Source organism: Xiphophorus maculatus, chromosome 17 (assembly GCF_002775205.1).
Source record: "Xiphophorus maculatus strain JP 163 A chromosome 17, X_maculatus-5.0-male, whole genome shotgun sequence".
NCBI lineage: Eukaryota > Metazoa > Chordata > Actinopteri > Cyprinodontiformes > Poeciliidae > Xiphophorus > Xiphophorus maculatus.
The window spans coordinates 12,868,347-12,883,146 of NC_036459.1; the positions used below are offsets into that span (position 1 = coordinate 12,868,347).

At 39.8% G+C, this 14,800-nt stretch overlaps 1 protein-coding gene across 3 annotated transcripts in view; it reads left to right on the forward strand.

Moving 5' to 3' along the window:
* The first annotated feature begins 1,515 nt into the window (after positions 1 to 1,515).
* Positions 1,516 to 14,800, forward strand: part of ptpn12 (protein tyrosine phosphatase, non-receptor type 12) — a 45,803-nt gene continuing 32,518 nt past the window's right edge. For all 3 annotated transcript variants that reach the window (XM_023350056.1, XM_014476034.2, XM_023350057.1), the window contains exon 1: positions 1,516 to 2,094. In XM_023350056.1, coding sequence (XP_023205824.1) covers positions 1,993 to 2,094 — 102 coding nt within the window. In that variant the 5' untranslated portion in view covers positions 1,516 to 1,992. The remainder of the gene's footprint in view (positions 2,095 to 14,800) is intronic.

Here is a 14,800-nt window from a genome sequence, read left to right on the forward strand (position 1 = left end):
TTGTAATGGCAACATTATGGAGTATTATGTGCTTCTCTTTATTGTAAATCATGTAGTTGTAAGTTAGCTTAAATCTCAAATTTGCAGCCCTAAACATATGATTTTATAAGCATGAGAGTCTATTTTCTGTTGGGAAGTTTTAAAAAGCTTTTCTGTACCAATTAGCTCCACCTCAGTCAAACTGGGAGGAGAGATTCGGAGAAAACTGTTTTTCTTGACGTCTTGCCACTGTTTTTAGATTTTACTCAGGTCTGGACTTTGACGAACTGCGTCTCTCACGTATTTATCTTCATCCAAATCCAAATTACTGTTGCTTGTTCTCATCTGACCAAATCAACTTTTCCATGTTTCTTGTGCCAAACAGGATTTCTCCACAGCAGTGTGTGTATAGTGGCCAACCAACAGTTGTCTTGTCTTAACTGAGTTGTGGATTGTTGGAGTTCAAGCAGAATTTCAATGGGACTCTGGGCTGCTTCTTTGATTAATGACCTCATTGCTTGTTAGTTTAAGTGGACAGCCATGTCTTACTAAATGGGCAGGATTTTTTTTGGTCCATTTTCCAATATCTCATATTAAGTTGAACAATTGTATTAGAGTAAAGGGAGCAGAATGCAAATATTCTTCATCTCAGATTTTTATTTGTACACATGTATAAAGATCATTTAGTTATTTATTTCCCTTCCAGTTCAAAATTATGAATATATTTGTTCTCCCCAAAACTTAGGTATGTTTTTGTTTGTTTTTTGCTGAAAAACAACATGAATAGTTGTGGTGCTTTGCAGCTGGTTTTTATGTTACTTCATCATTTATATACTGGTGCATAGTTTGAGCTGTCAATTACTAACACTGAGGATATCACCAAAATGGGAGTTTATTAAAAAATATTTAATTCTGTATCAATAAGTACTTCAAAAATACTTTTACTTCTTGGCCATTTATAATATAATATATATTAGTTTATTTTTATGTTAAAGTGTTATCTGTGAAACCAATGTTTTGGATTCTAGATCTGTGGTGGTTGGTTCCATTTTATATAAGTTCCACTCAATACGACATCGGCAGCATATTTAACTAAATAAGTTTTGAAGCAAAATAAATTGTTGCATTATTTACAGTTTTGCTGTCTCATCTTTTATTTTAATTTTATTTTATTCGTTTTACATTTGCTGTCATTCAAGTTGTGCAAAAATAAGAAGCCTGGCTAAACCAAGTATTCTAACAATATATTCAAATAAATGTGCCTAAAAATACTGTAAATGTAAAATATATTGCATATTTTCTTTAGTATTTATTTATTTCACATTATTTTCTGAAAGCGCCGACGCTAATACGTGTCGAAACAAGGGACATGCTTTCTCTCCAATCACACGCACTCATTTAGTAGAGCGGCATCCATTTTATCCAATGGGATTCCAACACTGTATTTTCACTAACCAATCAGAGGCGGACATTTCCTGTCGGAGGCGGGTCTACCTCTTGTTGGCTGTGCCCTGTCCGGATGTTCCCCCCAGTAGCGGAATAGCAGCAGCGGCAGCAGCAGCAGCGGCGGTGTGTGAATGTGGCAATCGAGGTAGACAGGGAGGGGTGGAAATACTAACCGGACCGGTGTGGTTCTCATTTTTGGGTCCCGTTTTGCTGTATTTTTCGTTTCTCGTACCGCCAGGCCATCACGGTCGACACCACGCCACGTTTAGGAACTTGTTTGCGGGGCTGCGGAGCCGGTTGGCGCTTTTCTTCGGGACTAAGTGCTGTCGTTGTGGAAATAGTCCAGAAGAAAGACGGGAAGGCAGGAACAACATGGGGCGATAATAAAAAAATGTGTTGTGTGGCGAACCGACGATGACTCTCTGGGAGGACCCGTGAAGCCTATTTATTTTTATTTATTACCCATTTTTACCCCCCACCCCCTGTATCCTCTTTTGTATTATTCCCACCTTGTTAGTTTGGGGAATCTTTTTAAGGGAAAAGGCGGCCTTACAAGAGGACTGAAGGATGGACCAAGCCGGCATCCTGAGAAACTTTATCCAGAGGGTGAAGGCCATGAGCGAACTGGACCAGGACAGGGCAGAGGACAACTTCGGCAGCGACTTTATGGTGGGTCAGAATTACCAGGAGCACAAACCTGGATCTTTATCTTGCATTTATTTCACACAGAACCTCCTCCATATCCCACCACCTCCCCTTCCCGTCTCTTGGTTGCCCTGTATCCCCCAGGAGGTGAGGCAGGGGCGGCCACACTGCCCTCTTCCTTTTCCTCCCATTTCCAGTCTTTATATGGCGGCCTTGCATTGTCTCCCAAACCTCAGCAACAACCACCGAGTTCTGCTTTCAGAAATGTAAAAAAAGAAACCAAAAAAAAAAAAACACACAAGCAGGCCATTATTTTTCTGTTAATGTTTAGGTGTTACTGGAGCAGCTAAGTTAAGGTTAAAGTGCTGTGTTGTTGTGGCTTTTACTGTCATGATTGTTGGGTTACAGTGCAATGCTTCTTTTGTAATCACTTAAAATGAATATTGGGTGCAAATTTATGTACCTTTAAATTTCTTAGTGACTGGATTGGTATAGAAAGGTAAAAAATGTACAATAGATTAAGATTTCTCCACCAAGTCTTACATTTATTGTGTGACTAATACCATACCAAAAAAAATGAGAGAATTTCTTTGAGATCTTCAGCAGTTTAATAGATGAAAATGCATGGAAAAAATATACATTTAATCAAAATAAAGTCATCTGATTCCAATCTTAGGCAAATTGATTAGTGCAATCATTTCTCTGAATCAAAACTTAAAGCTCCCACCATAATTTGGTCTGCGAATGCATCAAGCAGCTTTCACTGTTTTTTTTGGGGGGGGGAGCCTAACATATTATTTACGTAAATAGAGATATTGAAGTTAGTTAATTTTCTGTTACATTTACACATATTAAAGAACCTGTGGCACATTTGTCTTCTGTTATAGTTGTAAGATAAAACGGCGTCTAACAGCAGGTCAGAGGTCAAAGACAATCGATATATAACAAGAAAAGCCTGGTGAGTGCATTTCTATAAATAGTCGGTCTAACAAGAATTGGGCATATGAAATCAATATGAAATCAAACCCATTTATAGTCTAATACCATTAGTCAAAATGAGACTGTTTTTGGCAATTGTAGAATGTAATGAAATAAAAAAGATTGATAGATTGATTCTGATGAGGATGAACTTCTTCCTGTGTCGTCGTCGTTTGATTCAAAACCACGGCTCCAGTTTAAGGACCCTTCAATGCATGTGTTTTGCGTTTTCTAGTCATCTAGACAAACATTGATCTGAATTGGGAGATCCGAGCTGAAAGAAAACGAGTCCTGGCCAACTTCAGTTCAGCATTTCAGCGACCTGAGGCAAAACTCGGCGTATCAGCCCGGTGGGTTTACTGATGACAGCAGTTCTGCAAGTGCATGTCGAGGGTGTGAGGAGTCTGACGGTAGAGCCTTGACAGACAACCAAGATACTCGAATCACTCTTTCTGCTCCCCTCACTATCTTCTGCAGGATCCTCATGTCAGCCAAATCGCAGTTGCAATTGATACGGGAAGTGAAATCAATCCAAACAGTTACTGTATTTCCACTCAATAAATGGACAAATGACAAATTAATTATTAAGCTATTAAGTATGCATGGAAGATCCTTCTGATATTGGAAACAGTAGTTTATTGGTGATTTCAACATCTTGTTCTGTTTGTCTGATGACCACAGACTGGCGGCAATAAGTTTGTGTCTGTTCCATCTCTGGATGTTGCAACTCTGAACTCTAAATGAGGCCTCTCCTTCTCCCTGGGCTTGTGAAGTAGCTGAAATAGCATGAATGGCACTTCTAAAATAACTTCTGAGGCCTTAAGAATTTTGTTTTAAATGGGTGGTAGAAGACTTTTAATTGGCGCGTTTGCATTCGGACTAAGTGTAGCGAGGGATTAGAAATACAAATGGATTCAGTAGGTACTTTTTTTCTTATAGCAATCCATTTTTTCCCCCCCCTAAATCATGGAGTGTCGTCTGGGCTAATCAGCCTCAGCATTTAAACTTTTCTTGTATTTGTCTACACTTGCAAACAAACACTCCTTACTTCCCCACTTCGTGCACACGCTGCTTGCTGGAGCTTGCAACATTCTTTCTTGGCCTATTTCATAACATTTTGTACATGGCTTGCAGAGTGAAACATTATCGGCACATTAAGAGTCCAACAAAACAATGGGAATGATAACAGTTTGTCTTTGAAGAAGACAAACTGGCGTTAGGAGCTGGGTAGTCTCTCTGTGTATTCCAGCTAAATGATTGCGTCTCAATTTACCACCAATATACCAAACATTTACATATTTAACACGTATCCACGCCTTGTTAGGCTATCTGCTTTCAAACAGCTCTCACATCTCTCTAAAGGAAAAGGTTGTTTGTGAAGTTGTGTTTCCGTACAAACCTTCCTTTTGCTTCTTATTTTCTGTTTTCTATTAGGTTACTGTGCTTCTCCTGAGGAAAGCTTTCTCGCTTGCTTTTGCATCGACTCCTGTTATATTGTCGTTACAGTAACAAGATTACCGTAAGTGAAGTTTCGCAACTTAAACAGAGCTTCAGGCAAATCTTGTTCCTTTAAAAAAATGTTTCTTTATTTATTTAAAGTGACTTAGCTCACGCAGCCAGGAACCGAGAAAACCTGTCCTGGCTGAATGCAGGTGAGCTGTGTGCCAGCATACCGATTAGAGCGATGCGAAGGTTGACCGGCCACGGCCTTCACGTCACAGTCCGTTTTACCGAGCTCCAGCCTGCTGTGAAGGACGTGTTTTAAAGCCTTACCGCCATAAACGCATGGGTTGTGCTCCTTCTGCGCTCTGAGTCACCAGAACAACCTGATGTAACTCCCACTTTAACTGTCTATTGTTGTTTATATATAGAATGTGTTTTATAGGCATAATTACAGGCTCCAGAGGGGTAAGGAGTCAGAGATTATACTCTTTGTTCGCTGGGCTTTTTCAACAATTTGATAGAGCAGCATGGATGCATATTTCTTTCTCATTTGGCTACAAATCCAAGTTTGTGCAGCTCAGTTCTGTTGTTGTGGGACCCGATCCCTTGGAAAATATGTGATGTTCATTTTTAATGTCAGGATTATGTTTCTCTATAAATACCAATATTACCAAAATGCCCCCAAATACCAAAATTTGGGGTATTTTTTTGCTAGAGATGTTCATAATCGTGAATTGAAGTTAAAAGACAATAAAAAAAATTTTTTTTAAATCGAAACAAATCTAGTAAGTCTGGCATTCAGAATCATGCTTCCACTAGATTTGCCCACGTACAGACTAAAATTCACCCAATTTTGTTTAAAACTTAAACTCAGCCAGTGTGGTTGGTCTGGGAAGATTCTGAGTTAGAATTGGGTCTAGACTTTGACTGGGCCATTTCAAAGGATGACTGCACTTTGATTGTATTCATTCCAAATGTCTCAAAGTACTGCATTAACTCAGAAATATTTAGGATAAGATGTTTTGCTACTGGTCATTACGAAACTACGAACAAGCTTGATCTTCTCAGGACAGCGGATTTAGCCAGAAGCATCTTTTTAAATAAAACTTTGTTTCTGGAACTAGTGGCTCCACTGATTTCTACATAGATTGAGCAAAATATACGTGATGCAGTTATTTTATCCACATTGAGGTGTGTTGGGTATAGAAGACGTTCTACCTTTCTACTCTGCTTCAGGTTATCTTGAAAATACTGATTGTGCAAGAAACAAAACACGTACTGCTGCACCCTGGAGTCGGTCTCATGACACAGGTTCTGCAAAAATGGACCATCTGTGGAGTTCTAGTTCCCCAAAACCAAACAATAGCAATCTTACTTGTTGCATAAGGTGCTTATCAGCTTGCTTAGTCAACCCATGACTTTTCAAATTGGTTGATGAAAGAGACACTTTTTTTCTTTTCTTGTTCTTTTTTTAGATGAATTAACCAAACACTGACAAAATGTTGGAAAAGGATTCAAGATTAGATTAAAATATCTTTAGTAAAGTTTTACTAAAATGTATTTTATTAAATGACATATTTCAGCAGTGGAAATGAGAAAAGGCCATCACAGTTTGTGTGCATCCTTTCTATGTCCAAATGCCATGCATTGTTTCAGACTTAAGTAAAACCAACCAAATGCTTTTAGTATCAAACTTTCAAAAAACACAAGATGGATCCAACAAAGAAGAAAGGAAGAGACAAGGAATGAGGAAAGAAAGAAGGAAGTTAGAAAATGGAAAGTAAGAGAAGAATGCAAGGAAAGGGGGAATATTAAAAGAAGCTAGCACTGAAAGAAGGAAGGAATAAAATAAATAAGTTAATGACTAATGAAAGACGGAAGAAGTGAGAAAAGGAATGGAGGGAAAAAATTAAAAGTAGAAACAAGGAAGGAAAAAAAGAGGGCGAGACAAAGGGAGGGAAGAAGGAAACATGGATGGACTGAAGGAATAAAGGACTGTTGAAAGGAAGAGGATGAAGAAGGAAGACAGAAAGTGTCAAAAACTGGGGAAGGAAGGAGTCAAGTAGGAAACAAGAAAATATGGACGTATGCAAAATCTGAAGTCTCTTGAAAACTGCAAATCTTCAACTTTAGCATAATTCGCAGTCTTACCACAATTTATCGGTTGTTCTGGAGCTGGAGACGATATCCTGAGGCAAACTGCATTTGAGCATAAGAGAGTCCTGAATATCACATGACTTTAGCAAAGCTTGTCCAACTTGCCGCTCACTCGCAGGGGAGCCCGGTTACCGCAAACTCAACCGCCAGTCATTTTGTCTTGGTTACCTTTCATCTTTAAGCTGGGTGTCCTCCTTCAAAGTGCTTAAAAAAAAAAGTTATGCAGCAAACTTTTAACCTTTTCAGTTTTTCTGCATGGAGGAGGGGAAAAAAAAAAAAAACCCATACAGTTTCTCCTTTTTGAGTTTTGGCCTGGGTTGCAAACCATATTACGTTTGCTTTTAGCACAGTTGAATTTGATGGTAGTTTAATAAACACCTCCAAGCTGCTGAGACGGAGCTGGGAAATGTGTGCGGTGATAAATGCCCTGAAAGAGAGAGGCCACCATGCTTCACTGTAGGAGATAAAGTTACAATTCATTTAATCTCTTAGTGAGGCGTGCGAAAAGTTTAGCAAATGTTATTGTTTTAAAATGCCTTGAATGTGTCAGTAGATAATATTATTTTAAAACAACATCTAAAAAAAAAAATCTGTATTGAAAATACTTTAAGTGATATACAAGTAAAATATCTAATAATTAAATATGTAATTTAGCTAAAAGTAATTGATAACATTGATGTGACTATAGTAAGTGGTACGTAGGAATAAAACAGACAAAAACTAAAATCATGTCAGATTTTTGTTTCACATTTTTGTATACATATCATGACAGAATGAAACCTTAGCATTTTTACAGAATATTTTACTGTTACAATTCATAATATTCCAGCACTTAATCCAAAAACCACCTCATCTGCACATTTTTAAGTATATTATTGCGAGTTTGTTGCGTTGTATTTTATAAACATACTGCCCAGAGTAGAACTGCACAATTTCAGGAAAATATTTTATTTCGGAATGCTGAGAATTGTAATAGTGATATGGACTATGTTTAAATCAAATTTTCTGGAGGCTTTTCTTTCTTTTCCCACCATCTTCCATGAGCTTTGCCACAAAAATACACGCTGGTGTAGAAATGGAGTAGTCATCCATCCAGCTGACCAGATATGCTGTTTATATTTAGAGTTTGAGGAATGTATGCCCTGAAAAATATTGTGTCTAGTCCGTCTTTTCTGATAGTGACATTATGCTCACCTATATTGTGATTATAATTATATTTCTATATCTGGTGCTTGTTCTTGAATATGCAAGGAATCTGTTAAACATCTGGATTGATAGCAGTCCATAGCTAAACCGTTGCTGCTGTTTTTCTTCTGTTGCATTAACAGCTGCTGACAAACAGTTAAAGGCACATCAGCGCCACCTTGTGTTAAAGCTCAGAGTAATGGTGGTAATTTAATACAAATTAGGAGAGCTTCCTTCGTAGTTTTTTTTTTTTTTTTACCACTGGCTTTAATCATTCTGTAATTACAATCAGATCGGATTGCACACAGTTGAACCTGAATGTGGCTGTGATTCGACTGATCTGAGTTGAATTTGGACCGTTTTTAAATATTAGGTGTGTGCTATTCATGTAATCTTGGGCTTATCTGCAGTATAAGAGAACTGCAACATTGATAAAAAAAAAAAAAAATTATTTCATCTGAGTGCGCTGGGACAAGTGAGGGCTGAGGGTTTCTGCTTCTTTTCTCTTGGTTTTTTTTTTTTTACACAAATTTACTCTCAGGTGTACCTCGTGCATCACTTGGGCTCGGCCTTTCATTTTATAAACATGTTCTAAAATTTAAGTAAGACTTTAAGTGTCTGCGTAGGTGTTTTAGTCAGCAGGTGAAGCCACAAATATTTTCACTCAAGAAGAAGTCAAGGGAGCTTGAAGCAAAGACAGGAAGCAGATTGTACAGCCGGAAACTAAAAGAAGCACAGATCTGTGTGAGCTGTTACCTTTATGTTGTGTCACTGCAGCAGCTTTGATATTATCTTGCCAACTGTTAAATGTGCCAACATAAAGCGCACATGTAGCTACAGTGGAGCTCGATAATGCAGTCTAGACAGGGTTTAGGAGTTCAGCCCCTATGTGTGTGTGTAGTAGTGTGTGTTCCTGCCACGCCTCTGCATGCTGATGACTCCAAATCAGCACATCAAAGAAAGCGAAAAAGTGCAAACACACACACACTTATGTGAAGTGTCCTGTCTGGCAGACAGAAGAAACTGAGATGGGATGCAGAAAAGGGGAAACGTGAAAGTGTCGAACATGAGCTTATGTGCGTATGTGGTAACAGTTTCTAATAATATTCTCTTTTGGTTTTGCATGTCTATTAATTTTGCATGAACTTTGTCATGCGAGTTTATGTTTTAAGTGCATAGAAGGCGACAATTTTTTTTTTTTTTTTTATGCAGCTGTGAGACAGAGAATAGATAAGAAAATATGGTGCATTTTTAATCCGGGATTTTGTGACCAAAATGAAGAAGTCGAACTGGTTCGGATTTACTCTTGGTGAAGTCATTTACCACCTGGAGGATGTTTGGCATGATGAGTCTTATTTCAGACTCATCAGTGAGGCATGCCGCAATTGAGCCTCGGAGCTTCGCGAAACACAAGCCAGACACTTGATGAAGCTTTTTAAAGATTTGATTGTTTTAGACAATAATTAAAGAAAAAATAAGAAGAATATCTATAAAATAATTATAGTTGAAAACATTTTTCATACCTCCTAAAATTCCCAGCTTTTTTATCACTTCGCAAACACAATCTTCAGTGTGTTTAATGGGCATTTTATATATTATATACACATAAAGTACAGCTGCACAGTGGGCTGCACAGTGGCGCCGTTGGTCCTGGGTTCGATTCCCGGCCGGGGTCTTTCTGCATGGAGTTTGCATGTTCTCCCTGTGCATGCATGGTTTCTCTCCAGGTTCTCTGGCTTCCTCCCACAGTTCAAAAACATGACTGTTAGGTTAATTGGTCTCTCTAAATTCTCCCTAGGTGTGAGTGTGTGCATGGTTGTGTGTCCTGTATGTCTCTCTGTTGCCCTGCGATGGACTGGCGACCTGTCCAGGGTGAACCCGCCTCTCGCCCGAAACGATGGATGGATGGATAAAGTAGGAATGAAATTATATCATATTTATTTCTGGTACTTGAGTGGACCTGCAGGTCTTCTGTAACAGGTCATTGATGTATACTTAGATGTGGATCATTACCACCAAACCTTGAGCATTTCTTGTTTTTGTCCTTTATCGCAATAAATTTCTCTTTGTCACCATAAATTCCATTTATGGAACTCACTTTTATCGTTATCACTTTTCTGCAAAATATCGTGATAAAACTTGAAGTCCGTATCTTTTACCTTCATTTTATTAAGTGGTATCAGAGTAAAGGGGTGTACATCCAAATGCAAACCACATTTTTGTGACTTTAATTTGTAATAAAAATTCAGTTTTCCTTCACTTAATTTTTGTGCTGGTCTATCACATAAAATTTGAACAATATGATATTTGTAGCTGGAAATTATTGCTAAGCGTTTCAGGACTTTATTCATCCTATGTAAACTAGCCCAGAAAATGAAAAACATTTATCAGTTCCCAAAGCATATTTGCAGCTGTACTTTGGCTGTACATACATATTTTAATGTATGTGCAGTGGAAGGCTGGTAAAAAGTGCCTGGATGGTTGTATTCCCTCAGAAAATGAGAATCCAGCTGTGTTTGTTCGTCTGAGCTTTTATGAGCTTGTTTTTGTGCGTGGGTGCAAAGGGGCGCACCGCAGGGCTCGGCTGCTGGTCCTCAGTGCGTTTGTGTGTGGCGACTACTGTCTGCCCTCCTCGTGTTACTACACCATGAAACACGACTTCCCAATTTCTTCTGGTGTCACAAGTCTCCCTGGTTCTCACCCAAACCCTTCCCACGGCTTAACTCAAAACGCAGCCTCGGAGACGGCTGCTTCCGAGAAAAACCGTAACCCAGTATTTCCGCTCTGCAGTTCTGGTGTGTGCATGTATTTGTGTGTGAGTGAGAGAGGCTTTAGTGGATGAAAGCGAGCTGACCCGCCGACATGGCAGAAGAACTTCATTGATCGAGATAAGGAGGCCACACACGCTCACACACAGGAAATTTCCACTGATGCCGTCTTCTGGTAATATGTGATTTATGTGAAAGGAAATGGTTCAATAGACGAGTCGTGTTGGCTGTATGTGAAGCAAACTTTAAATTCAAGATGGGCTGCCTTTAAATAAAAAATAAAAAAATCACACAGTGGGGGTCACATTTATAATCTGATTTGAGAAATTAATCTTTGCAGTATTTATAATCAAATAACTTTCAGCTGGGAAGCAAAAACTACAAACGTGGACGCACTGCACACACAATGACCCTCGGTCCCAGATGACTGGGATTATGTGAGGTTTGTCCACATCTGCTTCCTGCTGCAGGGCTGGATCCAGAGAGGGAAATTATATCCTCACTAATGCCACTTAACCCTTTTTGCCGACATACAACGAAGACTCCATTTTAATTTAAATCATTAAAGCTGGTCATTTGTTGTGGCCACTCATGTTAAGAAAAAAGCACATTTTTTATATCACCTTCTTTTATTCAGCGAAATAAATAAATCCCATGTTAAAAAAATCTTGATAATAAAACAACAACTAGCACATATATTGTTTTAACTAACAGTCAGTTTGAAGAAATGTAACTCAAGCATTTTCTAATTTGTCACTTTTTTGTAGATCAGTTTCTAGGACATTTTAATTAGTAATCCAGGGTTCAAAATGTTTCTGTGGCAACCATGAAACCTGTTCTTTGGGAGGCGGCCAAAAGAACAGGTCCTGTCCTATTGCAAAGATAAATGTGTGGAGTTTGCTAAACCTTACCAGGACTTTAACAGTCTCGTTCGAGCAGATGAGACTCAACTTTTTCTCTACTAACTCCACGTGGGTTTGGCGTGAAGTAGAAAAAGAATATGCAAAATAAAGAATCTGGCGCACAATTTTGTTTAATCCACGATGATGTGGGCCTGTTTCTCCTCCCATACATCTGTAGGGAGCTTGTGAATGAGTGGTGAGTTTGTTGAAAATGATCATTTCTTAACATGGGATTTTGTTTATCCAACAAATATGTGCCTTAACCCCAAAAAGTAATTTTATCCATTTTTCATTGTGAGAATCTATACATAATGTTGGAACTGATTCACCTTCAAGAATGAAAGCACTAGAAACAAATGCAGCGGCGTCTAGACTTTTTGTTGCGAAATTGAACAAAATTCATATTTTTTCACAGAGATTTTAACGTTAATTTGCAAAGCAAAACTGAAGATCATCCTCATGGATTAAAGATGCATAGCTCAGAAAGAAAAGAATCACAAGATAACTATTTTTTTCTTTACTCCTTGTTCTGTTCTGTTAAAGGCTCATCTGACTTCTTCTGCCTCTTTCCCTTCCACACCTCTGACCGTTTAGTCAGGAAGCCCAGTGAGTAGTTTTTCTGTGGCTGTCTGGGTTTACAGCCGGACACAGACGGTACATGCACGTTTGACAGATCTCTGAGGAAGTGAGCACCCTGGCCGAAATGGCTGGCTGAGCCGACTGCTCTCAGTTCAGTGTAGGTGCTTCCCGCAGCCAAAGTCAGTTCAGTTTAATCTGACCACAGTTTGCATCAATTGTCACAGTTGCAGACTTTGGGGTTTGCGATTGTCGCCTTGCGCGGTTGCTCGCTAAATTTGTTAAACAAAGCGGTCCGAGATCCTGTTTTTAGCCAGAAAAGCCACATGGCACTCTGTTGCATAACTACGTTTGTGTGCAGTGATTGTGGCAGATGGCTGAGAAGAGAAAACGAAAGGGGAGACGGAAAGGAAGGGAAGCCTGGTGGCTGATAAAAGGAAATCACATTCTGCTTTGTGTCACTGAATGACGAGCTGTTATAGCCATCACATGTGTGAATGCTGCCTGTGCTCCACTGACCTATATTGGCCAGTTGTCATTAAATGGAAATGACAGCTCCATGATGAAGCGTGTGCTGGTGAGCGTGTGTTTACCCGTTTGGTAACTGATCCAATCTGTTTGATGTTATCTTTGGAGAGATCATCAGCTAGCAAAGGCTGGAGCACTGACTCCTGCTGGTTATCAGGGTGGAGGGTTCATATTTTTGGATTTGTTTCCTTACAAGCCAAAAGACTTGATGAGTTTGATTCATGAGTGGCGTTTGAAGGACTACCTGCACCAGTCCAGGCGGGTCCAAAGCCAGTCCTCAGCAGGTGTCCTGTCTGCTGTAGATGTGTCCCTGCTCCAACACAGATCAGTCGGCTGCCGAGTTCCCCTCCTCAGTATTCTACAGAAACCTGCCAGAATGCCATTCATTTGATCTGGGTATGTTAAAGCAGGAAAACGTCTAAAACTGATAAGACAGAGGCTCCTCAGGGCTGGAGATGGTCAACTGTTTCCTCTTCGGTCTTTGTGCACCGAGGACGCAGCAGTCTGTCACTGAGGGAGCTCTCCAGTTCTGCAAAAGCTTCTTGCATGAGGGTGACAGACATTGCCCAAGAGTGAGGTTACTTTAGTCAGACTTCTTCTGTAATGTAAAGCAAAGCGTCTTAACCCCGGACCTCCTTAAAAACACTTACGAGAACTAGCCTTTAGTTGAGAGGTTGGCTTGTTAAATAGGCTACGTGTAGTTTGCCAACTGTGCTGTCAAAACCACGTTAATAAAAGCAATTAAAGGCGCTTCAATGGTCTCCATAACATGACTGTCGATGTTTGTCAACTGGAAAAATGTCCAGTGGCAGAGGGACAGAGAAGAAGGGACGCCTAGCTGACCAGCAGTGCACAGCGAAGGCTGTTTTGAGTTACATTTCATACAAACTGAGAACACTCTTTCTCTGGGATCTCGCTGTAGGAAGAGTCTGGCGAAACTTTCTTGTGGCTTAGAAATCTTTACTCTGTAAATCGGCTAACGTGCCTTACCTATCCTTACTGCCTGATTGTTCTTGTCTTTTAAACTCTGGGTAAAATATTTATATACAATATAATATATAACTTCAAAAATGAAGATACAGGTTTGATTATCGCTTATTCCACTTATGGACTTATATTAATGTTTTTAACATGGATTCATGGTGCGTATTGTTGTTTAGCTTGGAACAGATGGCTTTAGCCTCTGGCCCTGCAGATCACCAGGACACACCTTCACCTCACTGTTAAAAACCCAGCAAATGTCTGTCTCTTTCTGTCAAACCTTTTTGACGCAGTATTCTGCTGTTTGTTCTACAATCAGTTTGAAACACGAAACATGCTAAGCATTCACACTCTTCAGGATGCACTTTGCAGCTTTTTGGCAAATCATTGACATTCTTGTTGCCCAGGTGAATAAAAAAAGAGAGAGAGCGACCACCACTGACTGATTCTGGAAAGAGCAGGAGGCAAAGCCTTTTAGTCTCTGCGCTGTTGCAGGGCATCTTTTTCCCCGCATGCTTTTGCGGCGTGGCAGATAGATTTTTCTGAGAGCATTGTAAGGGCTGACCTATTTTAGCTTTTGTGTGTCTGTGTGCATGGAAGGTGACCGTCGGTAAAGGCTTTCTACCACCCGCGCTCAACGAGCCCACTTCCTGGCCACAGTCGAAAACCTTTTCCCCACCGCCTCTGCAGGAAGAGCACGTTTTCAGCCGATCAGTGCTGGGTTCAAGAAACAGAACGTATTTCTGTGTGTGTACGTACGTATATGTGTGTGTGCGTGTGTGTGTGTGAATTATTTATTGTGCCAGGGAAGTACAGAGATGATGGCTTATTCAGAGAAGAGTAGAATCTAGGTTAGATTCAATATCATCTCTTTCAGCTTCTATAACGTTGTCACATTTGACGTCTTTCCCTCCTTTAACTCTAGCAACTGTTCTGGCATCCTTAAGTCATGTCATCCAAGTCATTGTCTAAAATATTTCTGCTAACATGCATGAGTCACAAACACCCGGAAGGGGGTCTCTGAAGTTGTTGTTGGGCCCCTGTGTGGGCTCCTCCCTGTGAGTTCACAGGAAACTGACCGAGTCAGTCATGCTGGTGACTTCTCTGACTGGCAGGAAGTAGAAAACAAAAACAAGAGGGGGAAATGTGTAGAAACAGGGGCACAGTCCATCTCCAGAGGTGACAATAGTTAAACTTTCTTGTTATTGTTGT